This window comes from Podarcis melisellensis (genome assembly GCF_964234715.1).
Source record: "Podarcis melisellensis genome assembly, chromosome: 2".
Classification (NCBI taxonomy): Eukaryota; Metazoa; Chordata; class Lepidosauria; order Squamata; family Lacertidae; genus Podarcis; species Podarcis melisellensis.
Genome location: NC_138529.1, coordinates 107196383 through 107219115, shown reverse-complemented (window position 1 = coordinate 107219115; position 22733 = coordinate 107196383). Strand labels below are relative to the sequence as shown.

Genomic DNA, 22733 nt, shown 5'->3' with positions numbered 1-22733 from the left:
GCCCGGCTTCAGCTGGGGAGGGCGGGATATAAATAAAATTTATTATTATTATTATTATTATTATTAATATTGTAACAACAACATTATACCCGCTCGTCTGGCTGGGTTTCCCCAGCCACTAGGGCAGCTCCCAACAGAATATTTTTTAAAACCCAATGAAACATCAAACATTAAAAGCTTCTCCATACAGGGCTGCCTTCAGATGTCTTATAAAAGTCAGATAGATGCTTATTTCCTTGATATCTGACAGAAGAGCGTTCTAGAGCGGGTGCCACTACCAAGAAGGCCCACTGCCTGGTTCCCTGTCATTGAGTTGATATGGAGCATCTGTCCTAAATTTGTCGGCTTCTGTCAAAGAAGCAGAATCAGGAAGTTTTTTATGTTTGATGTCTTATTATGTTTTTATATTTTGCTGGAAGCCGCCCAAATTGGCTGGGGAATAATAATAATACCAGTTGTTCAGTCTTAAAATTTATTTGTACCAGTGCATTTGGAAACATCAGAATAACTTGAGGTAATATATTCATACAAAAGCTTTGCTCCCGATTCATTGCAATCCTACCGGCTGATATTGATCCGAGTCCTGGGATAACTCAGTTGGTCGAGCATGAGACTCTCGGGGTTGTGGGTTCGAGCCCCACCTTTTCAAAAAGATTCCTGCATCGCAGGGGGTTCGGCTAGAAGATCCTCTTGGTCCCTTCCAACTCTTTCATTCTGTGGTCTATGAACCTCACTTATTCGCAATGAGAGAACCACCACATTTTTTTTTTTTAAAGCAAAATGTTGTTAGAAGTTCTGCAACCCACCTTTGCCTAATAGGAGTTTGCCTTTGTAAAACTGGAGAGTGAAAGGAGAAGGAATCTCAGGGTGGGCTTTTTTTGTGGGGGATATGGCTTTTCTGGTCAGCGGGCAGAAGGAGCTTGGGTCTATCCCTAGCTAGAGATCTGCCATCCCCATTCTCGGTCCAGATTTGGGTCTCTGCCTCCCAGGAGTTTATACGCACACATGTTGACTGCAGCAGGCAATGGACCCCTCGCATGTGTAAACAACCATTGGGGGGGGGTCACTCTCAAACACCACAGAGACTGGGCATTGCTTTGAAGAGTAGCCTGCAACCAACCACCTCCTGGACATTCTGGTCTCTCCCACTGCCAATAAAAACAAAATACCAGTTTACCTGACACTGACACAAAGGTTCACGTGCTACAGAAATGAGTGTCTAATGTGTTTTAAAATGCCCTTAAGCAGTTGGTGACATTTTAAATTTTTTCTTCTCTCCCCCCCCCCTTTTTTGCTGTTTTGGGGGGGTGGGTCTCTGGTTGGGGATTAATTTGAGTATAACTGTTTTGTTTTTTGTTGTTTTATTGGTTGTTGTATAGTTTGTGTTCTGTTTTTAAGGGGCAGGATCAGGGCTGCATGGGAGTGGGCCCCAGCAAACAGAATGGCTGGGGCAGGTTCCACAAAGGGGGGGGGGAATGCACTGGGACATCTGATCTCAGTGATCATGGGCAGGAGGAGGAGTTACACTAAGACCAGACCATGTCATTACCAAGGAGGCAGGATTAATCATTGTTTGAAGACTATCCCTGCCTCTGGGTCTGGTCTTGACCGGATGGATCCTGGAATCAACAAGGGAAACCCACATGACCTGAAGGTGTTGCTGGGCAGTTTAAAGCAATATCAGAATGCTATTAAAATCAGTTAAAATGATTTACATTCTTTATACAGAAAGAATGCAAGCAGGATGAAAAAAGTATCCTGGCAACACACTTCCCCCTGCCCAAAATCCAACATGTGGCAGAGTCCTGTGGGCATATATAGCAGGGCTTAGCAAAAAGCAAGCATGGGCCTTGATTTATTTAAGAAGCATTCTACTTTTCTGCTGCCATACCCTTCCCTTCTTCCATCACGAAACTCAAGGTGGTATACGTGTGGCCTCCTCCCAAGACCCAGGACTTCTTAGCCTAGGCAACAATATGTCCTACAAGCCGGTGTCATTCAATCTTGGGTCCCTAGATGTTGTTGGACTACAACTCCCATAATCTGCGGTGCTCTTAGTCAACAAGGACCCAACTCTGATGATCTCGGTTTTAGGCCGGAGCCTGCAAGTAAGTGTGGGAACCTCTGGCCCTCCAGATGTTGCTGAATTACAACCCCCATCAGGCTCAGCAATCGTCATCTATGGCTGTGGATGATGGGAGGTGGATTCTGGCATTGAGAAGAAGTTGAAGGCAAAGTACTCTCTCTATCTCCAGGGCACCAGAGCAGCCTGTCCAGTAAAGACATGGATGAAAATGCTGAGGCACTGAGTGCTTCTGATCCAAAACATTTCCCTTTTCCAGCACACTCCACTGCTATCCATCCCTCTCCAGTTTTCCATTCCTGCTGTCCACCAGCGCCCCACCCCCACAGCCAGTTTTCTGTATCCACTGAGCATGTGCAGTTCTCATTGCGTGGCTTTGGCTATCTTTTCCCCCCACCTAAAAATTTATTGGACATACGTAACCAACGGAGCTGCCTCAAGGTTACTGGTACCTCCCTCTCTTCCTTGGAAGAAGGGTTCCATTTTGGCCACATAAAGGCTGGCAGCTAGGAAATTGGATATTTGTATATGGGATTTCCTCAGACAGGGTGGGGTCACAAAGAGAGGGTGGCTCTTGCCTTCATGTCCTGATTGGGAGTTTTTCAGGAATGCCTGGATGGCCGCTGTCAGAGCCAGAGAACTGATGGATGTCAGGCCGACCCTGCATTCTTATCCCTTGCCCCATGCTCCCCCCACAGTGATGGAAGGTGGGCCAGGAAATAAACATTTTTATACATTATAAAAGCAAATCATGGATTGAGAACATTATGTTTTGTAAAGTTAAATATTTTATATTATTTTCTTTTCCCCCCTACCTGTTAAGAGATTGTACAAAATGTTTGTACAGACATGCATTTTTTTTAATCAATAAAAAATATTAATTTTCTTAAAAGGTTGCCATTAACTTAATCTTCATTAGATCTGCTTTTAGCACAAGCATGTGCCACTTCCACTGCCCATCTTCCAAATCAGAGTAGCAAGCACACGTATCCTGTAGGCGCGGTTGGCTCTTCCTTTTTGACGTCGCTGAGACTCTCCCCCCCCAAACAAAACAACAGCCTCCTTTTAAGCACCCCGACCGTCCCTCCACCATTGCCGTCAAGGCACATAAGAGATACATGTGCTTCGCTCTAAGGCCTTGTGGCGATCACACAGGGCCCCCAGACGTTTGACGGTCTATTGACCCTGTGCCCCCACTGTGATTGCTTTCTTCGCTGCCACCACCCCGCTTCTCACGGGGACACGCGGAGTCCAGACAGTTGTTAACATTAACAAATTATCAAGTTTATTTTTAAATGCAGGAATAAGCGTATGGCTTCAGTTTATTTTTCTCTTGTCAGTTTCTTAATCTTAGTTCCTAACAACTCCAAACTGATTATTCCAACTATCTATCTGACTCAACCTAATAATTCCTCTCTCTCTCACACACAATACAACTCAACCATCCCACTGCCTATTCCTCCCTCTTCCTTCTCCAGTTCCCAAACCTCAATTGACTTTCAAAACCTCCCACTCTAACTTTTACTCCCCCCTTGCATTCTCACTGGCCAATCACATCACACCCCTTTTAATCCTTTCCTTATGACCCATCCTAGGAGGCAAACGCCACAGGCCTCCTGAATCATCTTGCACTTCAAGACAAAGGGATACACTCCTGCTAAATGCACACTTGCTGATTACAGGCGCGCCCTCAGGAGAAACAAGAACTAGCCTTGCAAGGAAAAAGAAGCATCCCCTCTACAGTGGTACCTCGCGTTACGTACTTAATTCATTCCGTTCTTAAACTGAAACTGTTCTTAACCTGAAACACCACTTTAGCTAATGGGCCTCCCACTGCTGCTGCGCCGCCTGTTGTCATCCTGAAGTAAAGTTCTTAACCCAAGGTACTATTTCTGGGTTAGCGGAATCTGTAACCTGAGGCGTATGTAACCTGAAGCGTATATAATCTGAGGTACCACTGTACTTCGCTTCCCTTCTCCCCTCGCCCCAACCCAAGGGCCAGGCCCATGCTTTCTCCCCTAAACCAAAACCTAACCAGGGACCCAGCTGAGGAGAGCTGCACTGAGGTGCATTCGTAGGAGCCTCCCTCTGAATCTTCCCAGGAGCAGGAGGACTGTATAGATTTGGACCAGTGGTTTGCAGAGGAACATAGTTCAGAAGGCAGAAGCTGGGAAATACTGGATGGGGAACAGCTTGCAGAAGAACATCCACTAGCATTTCTTTTTAAATGCTGATAATGCTTTTATTGTCGCTTTTTTTATTATTATTTCTGTACCCCCTTGCTAACCAAGTATTTTTATACATAATGAAGCACATGAACGTAAGCAGGTACTCGCTTGGTGTTAAATAAGGATCAGAAAGACTCAGCAATGGAGAATAAGAAGGTGAAGTTTATTGCCAGGCAATAAGGACCCAGTTTGGAATCTCTTCCAAAAGGAACTGGGACGTCCCGATTGACAGAAATCCAGAGGTCTTTATACCTGAGCAGATCACAGCAAATCATAGATCATGAGACAACCATGAGGCAGTCACAATATTGCCAGCGAAAATTAGCCAATTAGCAAGCTTCTTGCCATGCTACCAGCTCCTGGTCAAGCACTGAGTTCTAGTTCTGCTTCCGCTGCTTGTAGTGACGCTCTGTCTAACCTCTCCCCTAGTTATGACAGGACAGGGAGTTTGGAGATTTTGTGGTTTTCTCTTCCTGTTCTGCGGATTAATTTAGCCTGTATCTGAGGGGATTTTGTACCAGAATCTCTGATTCACATCTTCCCCTTCTCCAGGGTACACGGATGTTTGTAGGGGAAAGGTCGGCTCCTAATTTTGCTGTTTCAGGCAGTATGCAGTTAGCTAAGTCACAGCTTCCCTTTGATTAAAAATGGATTATAAAATACTGTAAGCCTTGATTATGTGTGAGCATATATGAATACATTGATTACTGATAACTGATTATATGGATAGCATAGGGGTAGCCCTTCTTCCTTGCCTCAATATGAAAAGCAAATCTTGGATTGAGAAGATAATGGTTTGTAAAGTAAAAGAATGGCTTAAAAAAAAAGTTTGTTTGTCTCTCTTCTGAAATTTAATTTTAATGTAAAGTGTGTCAATATATTTGGGTTTGTTTATAAAGCAGAAGTGACCAGCTGCTCCTGGAAGCTAAAAATGAGCTCTGAATCATCAATATCAGACGACAAAGTGATTCTTCCAAAGCAGCTCTTTATTTGTAAGCTGGAACAGAAGTGAACTGAGGAGCTCAGTCAGCCTGCTTATATAGAGCTCCAGAAGAATCGTAACTGTTGCAACTTTCTAAAACTATCCAATCACTGAACGTCACTTTCGATCTTTCATTTGCATAACTATCTACAGTATCCCGCTGCTGGCCCAGGGTGAGAACTTCAGTACATAACACCCCTCCCCACCGAGATAAGGCGTTAGTTACAATCGTAATGGTTTTCTTATATACAGCACTACACGTAATGGTTCAATTAGGCACAAAAGCATATCGGTTAGATTTCACATACTTAGACCAACAGTGATACGTGTCCAACAACATAGTCCTTTAAATAAGTTGGGCACTTGGAAACTCTGCCAGACCACCGGGGACTGGTAGCCAAGTCCGGGGGGCCACCCAATTCTTGCTGAGGCTGTGGTGCAACCCTAGGTGGCGTTGAAACCAAGTCCCCTGGATCTGCTGCTGTGGGTGGAAACTCTGCAAATGGAGTTGGTGGAATGTCAGGCACGGTAGTGGTCTGAGTCTGTGGTAAGTCTGGCTTGTGGTCGGTGATGAGGTCGAAAGTCCTGCCGTAGAGGTATTCATGGAACCTCTTCACTCCAGCCACAAGTGCCAGTGCCTCCTTGTCGAGCTGGCTGTAATTCCGTTCCGTTGGAGATAGCAGTGCTTCTCTTGTCTGGAAAACGGTGACTAAGGACAGTGCCAATGCCAAAAGGTGAGGCATCACAGGGAAGGACCAGCGGCCTGACTTCACTGTACTGTACCAGCACACTGTCCAATGAAGGGAGAGCCTTGACCGCGTTGAAGGCGGCCGTCTCCCGATGACCCCAGGACCAAGGCGTCTTGGTGCTAAGGAGTCAGTGAAGAGGCTCAGCCACCGTGGCTTTGTGGGGCAGGAACATGTTATAAAAGTTCAGCAGTCCCAGGAACGCCTGCAACTCCATCTTGTTCTTTGGGATGGGGGCCTGCTGGATAGCGCGGATCTTGGATGTGGTCGGGTGAAGGCCAGAGGTGTCAATATGATAGCCCAGGAAATCCACCTGTGGAACGGCGATCTGGCACTTCTCCCTCTTTACCTTGAGCCCGGCCTCTTGGAAGCTGGTCAACATGGCACGGAGGCACTCGGAACAGCTGCTGGTGTGAGTCTGCGAACACCAAGACGTCATCAAAATACAGTACCACGCCCAGAAGCCCTTGCAGGAGACGCTCCATAAGGCTTTGGAAGAGACCAGGAGCCACACTCACCCCGAACTGCAAACGGCGGCAACGGAATGCCCCTCGGTGGGTGACGATCGTCTGGGCTTCAGCAGTGGCATCATCGATGGGCAGTTGTTGATAGGCTCGGGCAAGGTCCAGCTTAGCAAAGACCTTACCCTCACCTAAGGAATGCAGCAGGTGTTGAAGAACAGTGTGCTGCTAAAGTGCCTTGTTGATCATGCACTTGTAGTCAGCGCAGATTCTCACCAACCCGTCTGGCTTGACAGGCGTGACGATGGGGGTTTCCCACTTGGCGTGGTCAACCGGCTCCAAAACTCCTTGGGAGATCAGCTTCTCCAGTTGTTTCTCCACCTTAGCCTTGAGAGCAAAGGGAACCCAGCGTTGCTTTAGCTTGATGGGGGTGACTTGTGGATCAAGGCTAAAGGAGATGGGCGTACCTGTATATTGCCCCAAAGTGCCGTCAAAAACCTCGGCAAAGTCTTTGACCAGACCCTCAGTCTCTGCGTTAGAGATGCAGTTGATGCCGGTGACTTCCAGGCCGAGGGCATCAAACCAGCCTAGCCCTAGGAGGCTTGGCCGCTGACCTTCGACCACCACCAGTCAGAGCAGGCCCGAAAAGTCCTTGAAAGCAACTGGAACCGGCCAACGCCTACCATGGGAATGTCGTTTCCCTGGTAGTCTCTCAGGTGTACACAGTGAGAGTCGAGTTGCCTTTTGGACACTCTGGGTACCAGTCTTTTGATGGTGCTCCAAGACACAATGGACAGGGCAGACCCGGTGTCGATCTCCATGTCACATGGAGCTCCTTCAATGAGCACCGTGACGTTCAGCTTGCGTCGCGTAGGCAAGTCGGTTTGGCCAGTTGTGGTTCCAGATGGGCAGCAGCAGTTGGTGAGAGCGAAATAGCTTTCCTTGGCAGATTGGGGTGAAGACTTGGACTTGCGAGTCGGTGAAGGGGGGGTGCCTGACGGAGCCGATCGACAGACCTTAGCGATGTGGCCCCTTCTGGAACACGTCTGACAGATGGCATCTCTGAATCAACACTTGGCACAGGAATGGTTGCCTCCGCAGCCAGCACATTTGGTTGGCCTTTGGACTTCTGTTGGAACTTCCTGTGTTCCCGCTTTGCCTGGTGTGCACATCATCATCTTCACTGGAGGATGCCTCATCACTGCTGGCCTCTTCGTGATGCACTGGAACTGGCTTCCTAGCAAGACGCGGGCTGCTGGTCTTGCGGATCTCCTGGGCGTTCAGCAGCTTCCGAGGCCACAGCCTCCTCAATGGCTTTTCGCAGCGTGAGGTCTGGCTTGGCGAGGAAACGCCGTTGCAGATGGATGTCCCGGACCCCTCAGATGATTTGATCCATCAGGGCATAGTTTAAGTCTCGGAACTCACAATGCATTGCAGCCTGTCAGAGGGCGGTGGTGTAGTTGTTGATTGACTCCCCCTCTGCCTGGTTCCGGTGGTAGAACGCATGGCAGGCAGCAATCCTGGACGGCTTTGGTGTGTAGTGGTTTCAGAGCTTCTCTTGAATCGTGTCCCATGGTGTTGCCTGGACTGCTTCAGGCTCAACCAACGCTCGGGGCGTCTCGAACACCTCAGGCCCACAGAGGCTGAGGAATAGGCCCCGCTTCTGTTCCTTTGATACTGCTGTCAGCTCGTTGGCTTGGAGGTAGCAGTCAAACAGAGCGAGATAGGAGTTCCATGATTCAGAGGCTGGCAGAAACGGCAGTAGAGGCACAAGTGAAGCTATGATTCCGATGCTGGCGTGAAGGGCGATGGATGGAACACAGTGCTCTAGCCAGAACAGTCAGCTCTGAATTGGTTCTGTTCAGTGATTTCGCTCAGTGATTCAGCTCAGTTCAGAGGATGGCCGCATCTGGCTGTGCTCTGATGTCCATCGATCCCACCATCCTCGTCGCCACTGTTAGGTTGAGGGCGAACATATCAGACGACACAGCGATTCTTCCAAAGCAGCTCTTTATTTGTAAGCTGGAACAGAACTGAACTGAGCTCAGTCGGCCTGCTTATATAGAGCTCCAGAACAACTGTAGCTGTTGCAACTTTCTAAAACTATCCAATCACTGAACGTCACTTTCGATCCTTCATTTGCATAACTATCTACAGTATCCCGCTGCTGGCCCAGGGTGAGAACTTCAGGACAGGGTGAGAGTATACATTCAAAGCAACATATCAGAAATCTAAAATATTATCTAAAAAGATTTCAAAATAAAACATTGCAAAGGAGGTCAACTACAGAAATACAAATTTAACATAGTAGGGCTGGGTGAGTCTGGGCCCCACTGAAGTGAAGGACATGAGGCAGGGAGTTGATAATGCAGGTGAGCTGCACACAGGTGAGCTGCATGCAAGCTGCCAGCCAGCCCTGTGGAGCCTCCTTTTATTGAGACAAATATGCAAACCCAAGCAGATACATTTTGGGCTGTGACCTTTGCGCATCTTCCGGTGCCGAGGTCGTGGGGTGGTACAAAGTTATTTTGGCACCTGTTTCCACTGCGTCATTTTCCCCTTGCACAGTGTATGACAAAGGAGACAAAAGGTCTCAGAGACAAAGGTTACAGACAGGACACCGCAGAGTACTGAGACCGCAAAATGTTAGACAGAGGGAACGATGTTCAGACAGCTGTGGCTTGTCTGGGGGAGCGGGTGCCCCACACCCCAAGGTCACACGTGCAGGCAGACTGTGGCTGCCTGCTGGTGGGGAGTGTGCTCCCTCCGGACCCCACTGCCCACTCCGCGATCATCCCTACACCCCACCCCCTAGGCCAGGTGGGAAAGGCCTTGCAGCGAGTGGTGGACATTACACCTCACAGCCGGGCGATGTTCCTCCGGCCTCATAAGGATCCTCTCTAATGGGACCCAAGTGTGTTTAAGGTTGCAATTAACTTAATCTTAACCATTGCTCTCACAGCACATGTGTGATACACACGCTTCGCCCTAATGCCTCCTGAAGCAGCTTAGGCTATGAGACAAAGGCTATGAGACAAAGGGAAAAAGAAGCATCCCCTCTACTTCTCTTCCCTTCTCCCCTTGCCCCCACCCAAGGGCCAGTCCCATGCTTTCTCCCCTAAACCAAAACCTAACTAGGGACCCAGCTGAGGAGAGCTGCACTGAGGCGCATTCGTGGGAGCCTCCCCCTGAATCTTCCCAGGAGCAGGAGGACTGTATAGATTTGAAACAGTGGTTTGCAGAGGAACATAGTTCAGAAGGGAGAAGCTGGGAAATACTGGATGGGGAACACCTTGCAGAAGAAACATTGAGAGAGAGAGAGTTAACAGATTCACTGTGTCTGGAAAGCATCCTTCTGCTTTCCCTAAGTTCAAGGAGAGTTGCGAATGTGGCAGGACAGAAAGCACAGAGTGTATGAGCTGAGATTACAAGACGCAGAAGTGACGGGGGTGACTAGGGATGAAAGGGGGTGGACCTCTTAATTGGGAGCACCGCCATTCCTAGAAGACAGGTTTTTGTTCTCTCACTAGGATCATTAAAGTTTCTAACTGGTAAGAAGACTCCTTTTCCGTTGTTCTGCTTATCTACGGCCAAGGGGGAAGGAAGCCAATTCCCTGAAGCCTGACAGATGCTGATCCACAAGACAAGGGCAGCCCATCATTTTGGCAGTGAAGGGCAGAGTAAAAACTCAACAGATTCATCACAAACCTTGAACATTTCATATTCACACTTCCCCCATTTATCTAGCAACAACTTGCAACATCTTTTGTACATCAAGTATTTGTGACCTTCATTAATATATATATGTGTGTATACAAATTTAAATGCAAAAACCAGAACATCACATGGGTTCCATGTGTTTGAAATTGATTTCTGCCTTTATGAGTTTCTTGATGTGAATTAAATAGTGAAACTTGAGTTGAACGCTGCATACATTGATATGGCTTTTCACCTGTGTGAATTCGTTCATGAATATTAAGGTCTCCACACAGTCTGAAGCTCTTTCCACACTCCATACATTTAAATCATTTCTGCCATGTGAGTTTGTTGATGTATTCCAAGTTTTCCACTTTCACTGAAGTTATTTCCACATTTAGTGCATTGAAATGGTTTCTCCCCCGTGTGAGTTCGTTGATGTATTCTAAGGGCTCCGTTTTGACTGAAGCCCTTTCCACACTGCATACATTTAAATGGTTTCTCCCCCGTGTGAGTTCGTTGATGTATTCTAAGGGTTCCGTTTTGACTGAAGCCCTTTCCACACTCCATACATTTAAACGGTTTCTCCCCCGTGTGAGTACGTTGATGTTTTCTAAGGGCTCCACTATGACTGAAGCTCTTTCTACACTCAATACATTTAAATGGTTTCTCCCCGGTGTGAGTTCGTTGATGTATTCTAAATTCTCCACTACTACTGAAGCTCTTTCCACATTCAATACATTTAAATGGTTTCTCCCCTATGTGAGTTCGTTGATGTATTCTAAGTGTTCCACTTTCACTGAAGTTCTTTCCACATTCCATGCATTTAAATGGCTTCTCTCCCATGTGAGTTTGTTGGTGTTTTCTGAGGGATCCAATCTCATTGAAGCCCTTTCCACATTTAATACATTCAAATGGTTTCTCCCCTGTGTGAGTTCGTTGATGTCTTCTAAGGGCTCCACTACGATTGAAGCTCTTTCCACATTCAATGCATTTAAATGGTTTCTCCCCTGTGTGAGTTCGTTGATGTATTCTAAGGATTCCACTATGAATGAAGCTCTTTCCACATTCAATGCATTTAAATGGTTTCTCCCCTGTGTGAGTTCGTTGATGTATTCTAAGGACTCCACTACGACTGAAGCTCTTTCCACATTCAATGCATTTAAATGGTTTTTCCCCCGTGTGAGTTCGTTGATGTGTTCTGAGGGCTCCACTATGACTGAAGCTCTTTCCACATTCAATGCATTTAAATGGTTTCTCCCCCGCGTGAGTTCGTTGATGTGTTCTAAGGGCTCCATTTTGACTGAAGCTCTTTCCACATTCAATACATTTATATGGTTTCTCCCCAGTGTGAGTTCGTTGATGTCTTCTAAGGGCTCCACTACAACTGAAGCTCTTTCCACATTCAATGCATTTAATTGGTTTTTCCCCAGTGTGAGTACGTTGATGTATTCTAAGGTCTCCACTACGACTGAAGATTTTTCCACATTCAATGCATTTAAATGGTTTCTCCCCCGTGTGAGTTCGTTGATGTGTTCTGAGGGCTCCACTATGCCTGAAGCTCTTTCCACATTCAATGCATTTAAATGGTTTCTCCCCCGTGTGAGTTCGTTGATGTGTTCTGAGGGCTCCACTATGACTGAAGCTCTTTCCGCATTCAGTGCATTGAAATGGTTTCTCCCCCGTGTGAGTTTGTTGGTGTATCCTCATTCTTCCACAGTGACTAAAGCACATTCCACATTCCCTGCATTTAAACTGTTTCTTTGTTCTTCCCAATGAATTCACAGATGGCTCCGTAGAATCCTGACCATCGTCTTCCTCACCTGTTTGCGAGTGGGGGCGGGGGAGAGAGAATCCTGTTAGACTTCTATGAAAGACAAGAAAGGAACTGAACACACGTCAATTCCCATGTGCACCTTCTCTTATTTTAACACCCTCTCCATTCTCAACTGTCCTCTCCATGTTCCAAAATTTTAGGAATAAAGATGAGATAACGGCAAGAGAAACCCATGATCACTCCATTCACACTTAAGAAAGCACCATCATTTTATAATAGAGATCTACGGTGGAACTGTCTAATGAGAAACATCTGTCTTTTTCTTTTTCAAGTGAGGAAAGGATCACAGGCTCCAATAGCAGTCTCCCCTATGAGTAAGAAGTAAAACTGAACTGTTCTTATGTAACATGTAAGTGTAAAAATATTACAACTTATTAGAACCTAAACAGAGCCTGCTGGATTGGGAAAAGGCCCACCTAGTCCAGCATCCTGTTTTCACAGTGGCCAAGCAAATGCCCGGGGGAAACCAGCAAGCAAGATTTCAGCCCAAGAGCCCTCTGCTCTCCTGTGCTTTCCAGAAACTAGTATTAAGAAGCATTATTGCCTAGGACCGCAAGCGCAGAGCACAGACACCAGCCTAATCCCTTTTTTTTCAAGATATCCAACTTGCTGGCAGTCACTGTTTCCAGTAGGATAGAAGTCCATAGATTAACTGTGCTTCTGTTTATCCATCTTCTGCAGCTCTGAAAGGCACATAAATGTATTATGGCTTAAGCTTTTGTGTGCTGCAGTCTGACAAAGGGGACTCTTGATTAGGAAAGCTGGTGCCACTTGGTCTTCATATGCCCAATCCTATGTGTAGAGCCTCCAGCCACATGAACTGTGTGTCATGATAACAGGTCCTTTGTCCCGAAAGCCCACAAAACTGGGGAGGTGCATGCATCTACTGTATTTTTCTGCTGGTGGAATGTATCACTCTGATCCAGTCTTTAAAAAAAAAGAGTAAAATAAACAATTTAAATATATGAAGAATACATAATGACGGGAAGCATTACCATAGCCCCCTTCACCCATTTTTCTGGATTGGTGTGCAACATCATTTTCGTCACTTAATCCTGCAGTGGAAATAACACCAGAGATTTAAAAGCAGAGAAAGAAAATCTGCCCCCACTACTTTATGAAAGGGATTCCAAAAACAAAGAGCTGCTTTGGAGAAGGCCTCACCCCTCCCTCCCTCCCTCCCTTCTTTCTTCCTGCCTGGCCCTCCCTGCCTTTGGTCTCCTCTCCATCTTTTCCTCTTTCTCCCTCCACCATCCAGCCATCCATGTCCCCATCTCCTCTCCCCTGGAACTCACCAGATTTCTCTGAGGGCCCTGGGAGGGGATGATCAGAGGTTGCAGGGAGGGATGCGGGAGACAGCTTGAGCAGGTCAGCTGTCCATATTCCTCTGTCCATCCTGACCAGGTTTGCAGGTTCAACGTCTTGAGAAGCAAATAAGCCAAGGCAAGTTGTAGCTTCCTGGGAAGAAGGAAGAAGTCAAGGGAGTCTCAGAGCCCCTGCAGGGATTTTTTTGACCCTGTAGAATCCCCTATTGGGCACCCGCTTCCCAAGAGCCTCCACCCATTTTCAAACACCTTTGGGAATTCCTTCCACCTGCCTGTCCCTTCTCCCTTCCTAAGGCTGGCATGGTATGGGGAGTAGTGGCCTTGTGGCAGTTGCCCAAAGGGCCACAATAAATGTGATAATGTGTACCCCTTGAGTGTGCTTCTAATACAGAAGTGATGGTAGCCTGTGCTTTATGAAACTGATTATTTTGCAAGTTGCCGCCCCCCAATAGAGGCAGAAATACAGCTAATATGAGAATCACAAAGATACAGCTGAAAGCTGGAACATGAGTTGCTATATGATGCAAATGGCTGCATGTAACACAGGTTCCCAACATGCACACCAACACAACGTAACAGAATGCTGTGGGAATCAAAACTAAATCAGCAGAAATTGCATGCGCTTGTTGCGCATGTGTATTATAATAAAATGAGGTAATGATGAATATCAGGAACGTGCAACTGCAAAGGGACTTTTTTAAGGAGGCGGGGGACGCAAGAAAAATTTAGATTCTTTTGGCAACAATAAACATTAAAACAAGGAACTGCTGAGCAAAAACAGAAACAGAAGCATGCACAGAAGTTCTTGTGGAAAGGGGGCGGAGCCTTCAAAGGTCTCACAATCGACCCAAAACAACACAGAGGTCTACCTGTCAATTGCGGTCCAGCGCTTGGATGTATTATTGGTTGAAATAGAAATGCTTTGTTTGAAATTATATAAATACCAATGCCTGGACCACATATGTGGTGGAGGTGTGAGGAAATTAAGAAATTTTGGGTAGTAGTACACAAAGAACTAAAGAAGATGTTGAAAATATCAATAACAAAGAAACCAGAGACATATCTCCTTGGATTGACAGATGATGAGATACCACGGGGGGGGGAGAGAGAATTTTTCCGTATTCAAGTACAGCTGCTAGAATAGTGATTGCTGCTAAGTGGAAGTCAAAAACTATACCCACAAAGGAGGAATGGATTTGTAAACTAAATGAATATTTAATTCTGGCAAAATTAACTGCGATAATAAGAAATCAGTCGAATCAAAAATTTTAAAAGGAGTGGAAATGTTTTGATGAATATATGGCAAAATATTGCTCAAAAAAAGATATGCTAATATGCCTAGATTAAAATGTGAAGTACTGGATTGAAGAATAATTAGTGAGGAAAGACAATAAGAATATGTAGATGATTTGATAATCTGACACATCAGGATCTGTACCAAATAATATTTAATGACCGTGTCCTTCATGGATCACTGCCTTGTCATGGCACAGGGGCTTGAATAACTCAGAGACGCTATGAGCTATGCCCTGCTATGAGCTATGCCGTGCAAGGCCACCCAAGACAGACAAGTAAAAGTGGAGAGTTTTGACTAAACGTGATCCACCTGGAGCAGGAACCAGCAAGCCACGCCAGTATCTCTGCCGAGAAAACTCCATGGTCATATAAAAGTTATGACACTGGAAGATGAACCCCTCAGGCAGGAAGGCATCCAACATGCTACTGAGGAAGAGCAGAGGACAAGTACAAGTAGATCCAGAGCTGATGAAGTGGCTGGGCAGAAGCCAAAAGGTCGCTCACTTGCGGGTGTGCCTGGAAGTGAAAGGAAAGTCCAGTGCTGCAAAGAAAAATATTGCATAGGAACCTGGAATGTAAGATTCATGAACCATGGTAAGCTGGATGTGGTCAAAAATGAGATGGCAAGAGTAAGTATTGACATCCTGGGCATCAGTGAACTAAAATGGACGGGAATGGGTGAATTCAATTTGGATGATCATCATATCTACTACTGTGGACAAGATTCCCATAGAAGAAATGGAGTGGCCCTCTTAGTCAACAAAAGAGTGGCAAAAGCTGTACTGGGATGCAATCTCAAAAATGATAGAATGATCTCTTTCAATATAATTTTTATTAACAAACCAATCAAATCACATTAATTCCAAATTACACAGCCAAATTTTTAAATTTTTGTTGGGGGTACCCATGCTTCGAGCTCAGAAAGGGATCCAAACATCTCTTGCTGCTGCTTTAATGATTACAGTTCTGTCCAAATGGTATTCACTGTTCTCAGTTCTATTCCATTTTCTCTTTATTATTTTCCTCATCTTCTTATTGTTGTCATATATTCCTTTCTTTGTGACCTCTGATAGTCTCCACAAGCGGGTTGAAAACAAACGTTGTTATATCCTGTGTGGATTTTCCATTCCTCCAAGAGCCATATTCAATACAGACAGACGCCATTTCCACACTTACGTACAAAACATTCTTAAAGCCTGTCCATTAATTCTCGCAGACCTGTCAGTCTCTCCTCAATCTTCTTAGGGGGTTCTGCCAGGTCAAACTCACAGTTCGATGTAATAACAAGCCATGGTCTGTTCCCCTCGATCATAAATCCTGTAGGCAGGCCTGCCCTAACAAATCTCTTTTTATAACTGTGCCACAAAGGCTTTTCATTCCTTTCCAATATTCCACAAGCCATGTCTTTGATTAGTAATTTATTTCCACACAGATCTTAATCATCCTGCTTGTAATCAGTAATTGCAACGATTCTTCTTGGGGGGAGGGTTGTTAGGTACTCACATAAGATAAAAAAAGAAAGGTTCCCCCCCTTTCAGTCCCGTTCTGACATACCGACCCTTTGAGGTATCTTCTTCTTGATATATTGTTGAATCCAGCCCATCACTCTACTTCACAGAGGTCACTTCAATTAGCAGTCTTAACTCCCGATCTTCACTCGAAATATGTGCATTTGCTTCTCTCTAATTGTTTATTTCGAGCTCCTGGAACCAGTTCGCGTGATCAGAGACAGCGTCCAGGAGAGCCGGCCCCCACGGGGGCTGTGCGCCTAATGATAGAATGATCTCGATACCAATGAAGGCAGACCTTTTAACATCACAGTAATCCAGGTTTCTGCACCAACTACCAATGCTGAGGTACGCGGGTGGCGCTGTGGGTTAAATCACAGAGCCTAGGACTTGCTGATCAGAAGGTCAGCGGTTCGAATCCCTGCGATGGGGTGAGCTCCCGTTGTTCGGTCCCTGCTCCTGCCAAGCTAGCAGTTCGAAAGCACATCAAAGTGCAAGCAGATAAATAGGTACCGCTTCAGCGGGGAGGTAAATGGTGTTTCCATGCGCTGCTCTGGTTCGCCAGAAGCGGCTTAGTTATGCTGGCCACACGACTGTCTGCAGACAAATGCCAGCTCCCTCGGCCAGTAAAGCAAGATGAGCGCCCCAACCCCAGAGTCAGCCATGACTGGACCTAATGGTCGGGGGTCCCTTTACCTTACCAATGCTCAACAAAATGAACTTGACCAATTCTATGAAGACAAATCCAAGGCAGACCTTTTAACATCACAGTAATCCAGGTTTATGCACCAACTACTGGTGCTGAAGAAACTGAAATTGACCAATTCTATGAAGACTTACAACACCTTCTAGAACTGACACCAAAGAAGGATGTTCTTCTCATCATAGGGGATTGGAATGCTAAAGCAGGGAGTCAAAGAGATAAAAGGAACAATTGGCAAGTTTGGCCTTGGAGTTCAAAACGAAGCAGTGCAAAGGCTAATAGAGTTCTCTCAAGAGAACAAGCTGATCATAACAAACACTCTTTTCCAAAAACAATGAGATGACTCTACACATGCACATCACCAGATGGGCAGCATTGAAATCAGATTAATTATATTCTTTGCAGCCAAAGATGGAGAAGTTCTATACAGCAAAAACAAGACCTGGAGCTGACTGTGGCTCAGAGCATCAGCTTCTTATAGCAAAATTCAAGCTTTAACAGAAGAAAGTAGGGAAAGCCACTGGTCCAGTAAGATACAATCGAAATCAAATCCCTTATGAATACACAGTGGAAGAGAGGAAGAGATTTAAGGATTTAGATTTGGTAGACAGAGTGCCTGAAGAACTATGGATGGAGGCTTGGAACATCATACAGGAGGCAGCAATGAAAATCATCCCAATGAAAAGGAAATGCAAGAAAGCAAAGTGGTTGTCCAATGAGGCCTTACAAACCACAGGTGACAGAAGGCAAGCAAAATGCAAGGGAGATCGTTAAAGATACAGGAAACTGACTGCAGACTTCCAACGAATAGCAAGGAGAGACAAGAAGGCCTTCTTAAACGAGCAGTGCCAAGAATAGAGGGAAACAATAGAATGGGGAAAAACCAGAGATCTATTCAAGATAATTGGAGATATGAAAGGAACATTTTATGCAAAGATTACCATAATAAAGGACAAAAGTGGTAAGGACCTAACAGAAGCAGAAGACATCAAAAAGAGGTGGCAAGAATACACAGAAGAGTTATACCAGAAAGATATGGATGTCCCATACACCCCAGGTAGTGTGACTGATGACCTTGAGCCAGACATCCTGGAGAGTGACGTCAAACGGGCCTTAGAAATCACTGCTAATAACAAGGCCAGTGGAAGTGATGACGTTCCAGCGGAACTATTTAAAAACTTAAAAGATGATACTGTTAAGGTGCTACACTCAATATGCCAGCAAGTTTGGAAAACTCAGCAGTGGCCAGAGGATTGGAGAAGATCAGTCTACAACACAATCCCAAAGAAGGGCAGTGCCAAAGAATGCTCCAACTACCGCACAATTGTGCTCATTTCACACACTAGCAAGGTTATGCTTAAAATTCTACAAGGCAAGCTTAAGCAGTATTTGTACCGAGAACTCCCAGAAGTACAATCTGGATTTTGGAGGGGCAGAGGAACCAGAGACCAAATTGCAAACATGCACTGGATTAGGGAGAAAGCTAGAGAGTTCCAGAAAGACATCTACTTCTGCTTCATTGACTATGCAAAAGCCTTTGACTGCGTGGACCACAGCAAACTATGGCAAATTCTTAAAGAAATGGGAGTGCCTGACCACCTCATCTGTCTCCTGAGAAATCTCTATGTGGGACAAGAAGCAGCAGTTAGAACTGGATATGGAACAACTGATTGGCTCAAAATTGGGAAAGGAGTACGACAAGGCTGTATATGGTCTCCCTGCTTATTTAACTTATATGCAGAGGACGAGATGGTTGGACTGTGCTCTCAAAGCTACTAACATGAGTTTGACCAGACTGCAGGAGGCAGTGGAAAACAGGAGTGCCTGGCATGCTCTGGTCCATGATGTCACAAATAGTCAGACACAACTAAGTGACTAAACAACAACAACAATGTCCAATCAGCATTCCCTAATGTAGAAGCAATTCTGACAATGTTTCTTTGAATGATGATTGCAAATTGCCATTTGTAAAGATCCGTTTCTCAGCTGAAGAGGATAAAAAATGAATTTGGAACAACAATGTCTCAAGATAAATTATGTTACTTCAGCCTCATGTACATAGAAAGTGACAAGCTAAGCAGTTTATCATTTGATGATATCCTCAGTGACTTTGCTTTGGCAAGGCAAGAAGGAAAGTATTGTAATTTAGATCATGTTTGTGTACTGTTTGTATACACAATACACAATGAATCATGATAAAATTTTACAGTTGAATGGGTATTGGGTAGATGCAGTAATACAGTTAGTCCTGTAAAATAATTTTTATGTATGTGTATAGTATTGGTATTATTTATAAATGCAACATATTACTAGAAATAGTGTCTTTTACACTCACTAAGTGTAACAGGGTACAAAGGTCTGCTGTCCCAATGAAGAATGTGGACTATTATGGTAATATTGATACTGATATTAAAAAAAATGCATTGTATTAAGTACAATTGCATTGTACATGTTATAACACTTAATTTCATATTAATAATGCTATTTATAATTATTAGTAATTTGCATCATATTTTTACACCTATTATTATAGCAAGTTTCTAGGACTAGATTAGGAGTCTTTGTAAATTGTGTTTCTAAAGGAACTTTTGTTATTGCCAAATGCCAATGTGTTTGCATTATTAAGTTTGTTATGAAGAACAAAATCATTTTAAGCTACAGCTTAATAATTATTTCCCTATTAATATTCTTAGTAATTGTATTTTAGTTCAACAATTACTTTGAGAAAATACATACTCTACTATGTGCAAATTGTTTAGATACCTATTAGGTCCATAAATTACCATATAGCATATATTCAACACAAAAAAACAGCAACAATTTGTTGTTGACAAAAGACAGCTACTTCCAGTAGCTTAGGGCCTCATCAAACCTCAATCCGGCCCTTTCCCCCCACTACTTTATGCAAGGAGTTCAAGAACAAAGAGCTCTTTGGAGGAGGCCTCAGCCCTTCCTTCTTCCTGCCAGGACCCCCCTGCCTTTGTTTTCCTCCCCATCTTTTCCTCTTTCTCCCTCTGCCATCCAGCAATCCATGTCCCCATCTCCTCTACAAAACGGAAGACTTGGATGTTTGGAGTTTCTTATTTTGTTGTAAGCCGCCCAGAGTGGCTGGGGAATCCCAGAAAATGGGGGCGGGGTATAAATAGCATTTATTTGTTACTACTACTACTACTACTATGGCGAGGCTGGTCTGAATTACCCAGCCCTCTCCCCTTTCCCGCCTCCTTTCCTGTAACTCCCTTTGCACCAGATCCGGGCAGGCGGAAGCTTTTCTCTTTCCACAGTGGAAACCCCTCCCCCCCCCCACCTTCAAGACCCCATTAAAAAGAGCAGCTCCCTTTCCTCCCTTCTCTTCTTCTCCCCGCCCGGACTTGTGCAGGCCGCCTCTCCCCGTCCCGGGGCTTCTCATCCTGGACCCCCCACCCCTTGCCAAGCCCCTTCCCTCCTTCCCCGCCGCTGGCTTTGCACTCACCCGAAATCCCGGCAGCAGGAGCGACCCTGGGCAGCGGGGGCGGGAATGGGAGCCCCCGCCTGGGAGGCAGGATATTTCTGGGGGCGGGATAATTGCAGGACCCAGCCAATGGGGAGAGGAGAGAGGGAACCTGGGCTTCGAGTATAGGGAACAGATGCTCGTTCCCTTAAAGATTAAAGGCAGAGAGTGCAAGCTGCCATAGAGAGAGAGAAAGAGAAGGTGGGGCTGCTCCATACTGACCTGGGAAAGGGGGCTAGAGAGTGGAAGCAGCTGGGGGAGGGGGCTCGGCTTAAGCAGAACAGCTGTCCCGCCCCCTCTTCCGTCATGCACTGTCCTTGTCCTGCAAGGAATCCGCTGAGTGCAAAGCGCCTTGGGGTGCAGCAAGCTTTCGTGGGGTGTGCGCAATGCAATACCCATAATTGGGGTTGGGGGTGGAGAGAGAGCAGGCAGGGAAGCGGTGGGTCATGTGTGGGGGTATTGCAGCTGATTCATCCTAGTTGCAAAAAAGAGACAGGGGCCTCTCCCTGAGGGTTCGTGTTCTCTCTCTCTCTCTCTCTCTCTCTCTCTCTCACACACACACACACACACAGAAAAACATTCGTCTGCATGCACACACAGATCACATGAAGACCCCTGTAGTTTGATCAAGCCCATCTAGTCCCTGTTAGAATCATAGAGATGGAAGGACACCCTGAGAGTCGTCCTTCAATGCAGGAATCCCAGCACTGTCTCCTCATGGTGGCCAAGCCTGCAAGGAGCCCAAGAACATCTCTCCCTTCCAGCGGCTTCCAGGAAAAAGGACTTAGAAATATGGTCAAAATTGAAGTTATCACTGCTGGGCCGAATTGCTGCGATAAAGATGAATGTATTGCCTAGGATGCTGTTTTTGTTTCAAACACTGCAAATTTTGGACAAGATGGACTGTTTCAAGAAATGGCAGAGAGATATCTCAAGATTTGTCTGGCAGGGCAAGAAACCTCGAATAAAATTTATGATTCTAACTGACACTAAAGAAAGAGGTGGATTTGCCCTGCCAGACCTTAAACTTTTTGTTGGCTGAAAGATTGGCTGCTTCTTGAAAACACGGACATTTTGGATTTAGAAGGTTTTAATAATGTTTTTGGATGGCATGCATACCTGTGGTATGATAAGGTCAAAGCACACAAAGCCTTTAAAAACCATATTGTCAGGAAAGCATTGTTTAATGTTTGGATGAGATATAAGGACTTGCTTGAAAGTAAAACACCAAGGTGTCTGTCACCAATGGAGGTTAAGGCTCTGAAAAAACTTAATATGGAGACAAACTGGCCAAAATATTGGGAAATTTTGGAACAAGATGGAGATAGATTAAAGCTGCAGAGCTTTGACAGTTTAAAAACTAAAGTATGAGACTGGCTTCACTACTATCAAATAAGGGAGGTTTATAATTTGGATAAGAAAATTGGTTTTCAGGTGGAAAAATCAAAATTGGAAACAGAATTGTTAGATCCTAAAACTAAGAATTTATCAAGAATGTATAACTTGCTGTTGAAATGGAATACACAAGATGAAACGGTTAAATCTACTATGATTAAATGGGCACAAGATTTTGGACATAACATTATGATGGCTGACTGGGAAAAGTTATGGACCACAGGTATTAAGTTTACGGCTTGTAATGCCTTAAGAGAGAATATAATGAAAATGATTTACAGGTGGTACCTAACCCCAGTCAAGCTGGCAAAAATTATCATTTGCCCGATAACAAATGTTGGAAATGCAAAGAGATTGAGGGCACATTCTTTCACCTTTGGTGGACATGCCCTAGGATTAAGGCCTTCTGGGAGACGATTTATAATGAAATGAAAAAGGTATTTAAATATACCTTCCGGAAGAAACCAGAGGCCTTTCTCATGGGCATGGTCGGCCAATTGGTGCGAAGGGAGGATAGAACTTTTTTAATGTACGCTACAACAGCAGCAAGAATACTCAAAGTATTGGAAGACACAAGAATTACCCACCCGAGAAGAATGGCAGACGAAAGTGATGGACTATATGGAATTGGCTGAGATGACTGGCAGAATCCGGGACCAAGAAGAAGAGTCGGTGGAAGAAGATTGGAAAAAAATTAAAGTATATCTTCAAAAATATTGTAAAATTAAGGATTGTTAGAAAGATGTTGGAAAAAGAAAATTAGGCGGTTTTGGTAGAAATGATATAAAGGATTAAGTAAAAATGAGTTGATGAAATTGATGAAAGAGAGGACGTTAAACTATAATATATTAAATTAAATTCCTTAAATGAAAATAAGGTTGGAAGGATTTGCTGAAATAACGATTTGAACTAGAATACAAAATTGGGTGGTGTGAGGAGGTCAAATAAGTAAAGGAAGAAAGTTATGTAAAGGTTTAATCTGT

At 44.9% G+C, this 22733-nt stretch overlaps 1 protein-coding gene across 1 annotated transcript in view; it reads right to left on the bottom strand.

Annotated features, from left to right (window-relative positions):
• Positions 1-20571, bottom strand: part of LOC309364561 (uncharacterized protein) — a gene marked incomplete at its 5' end in the record, with an annotated part of 38032 nt that extends 17461 nt beyond the window's left edge. Inside the window, 4 exons of the mRNA XM_081902133.1 lie at positions 10435-12019; positions 13029-13088; positions 13329-13491; positions 20338-20571. Of these exons, the coding sequence (XP_081758259.1) occupies positions 10521-12019; positions 13029-13088; positions 13329-13491; positions 20338-20571 (1956 nt within the window). The 3' untranslated portion in view covers positions 10435-10520. The remainder of the gene's footprint in view (positions 1-10434; positions 12020-13028; positions 13089-13328; positions 13492-20337) is intronic.
• Positions 20572-22733: the final 2162 nt, after the last annotated feature.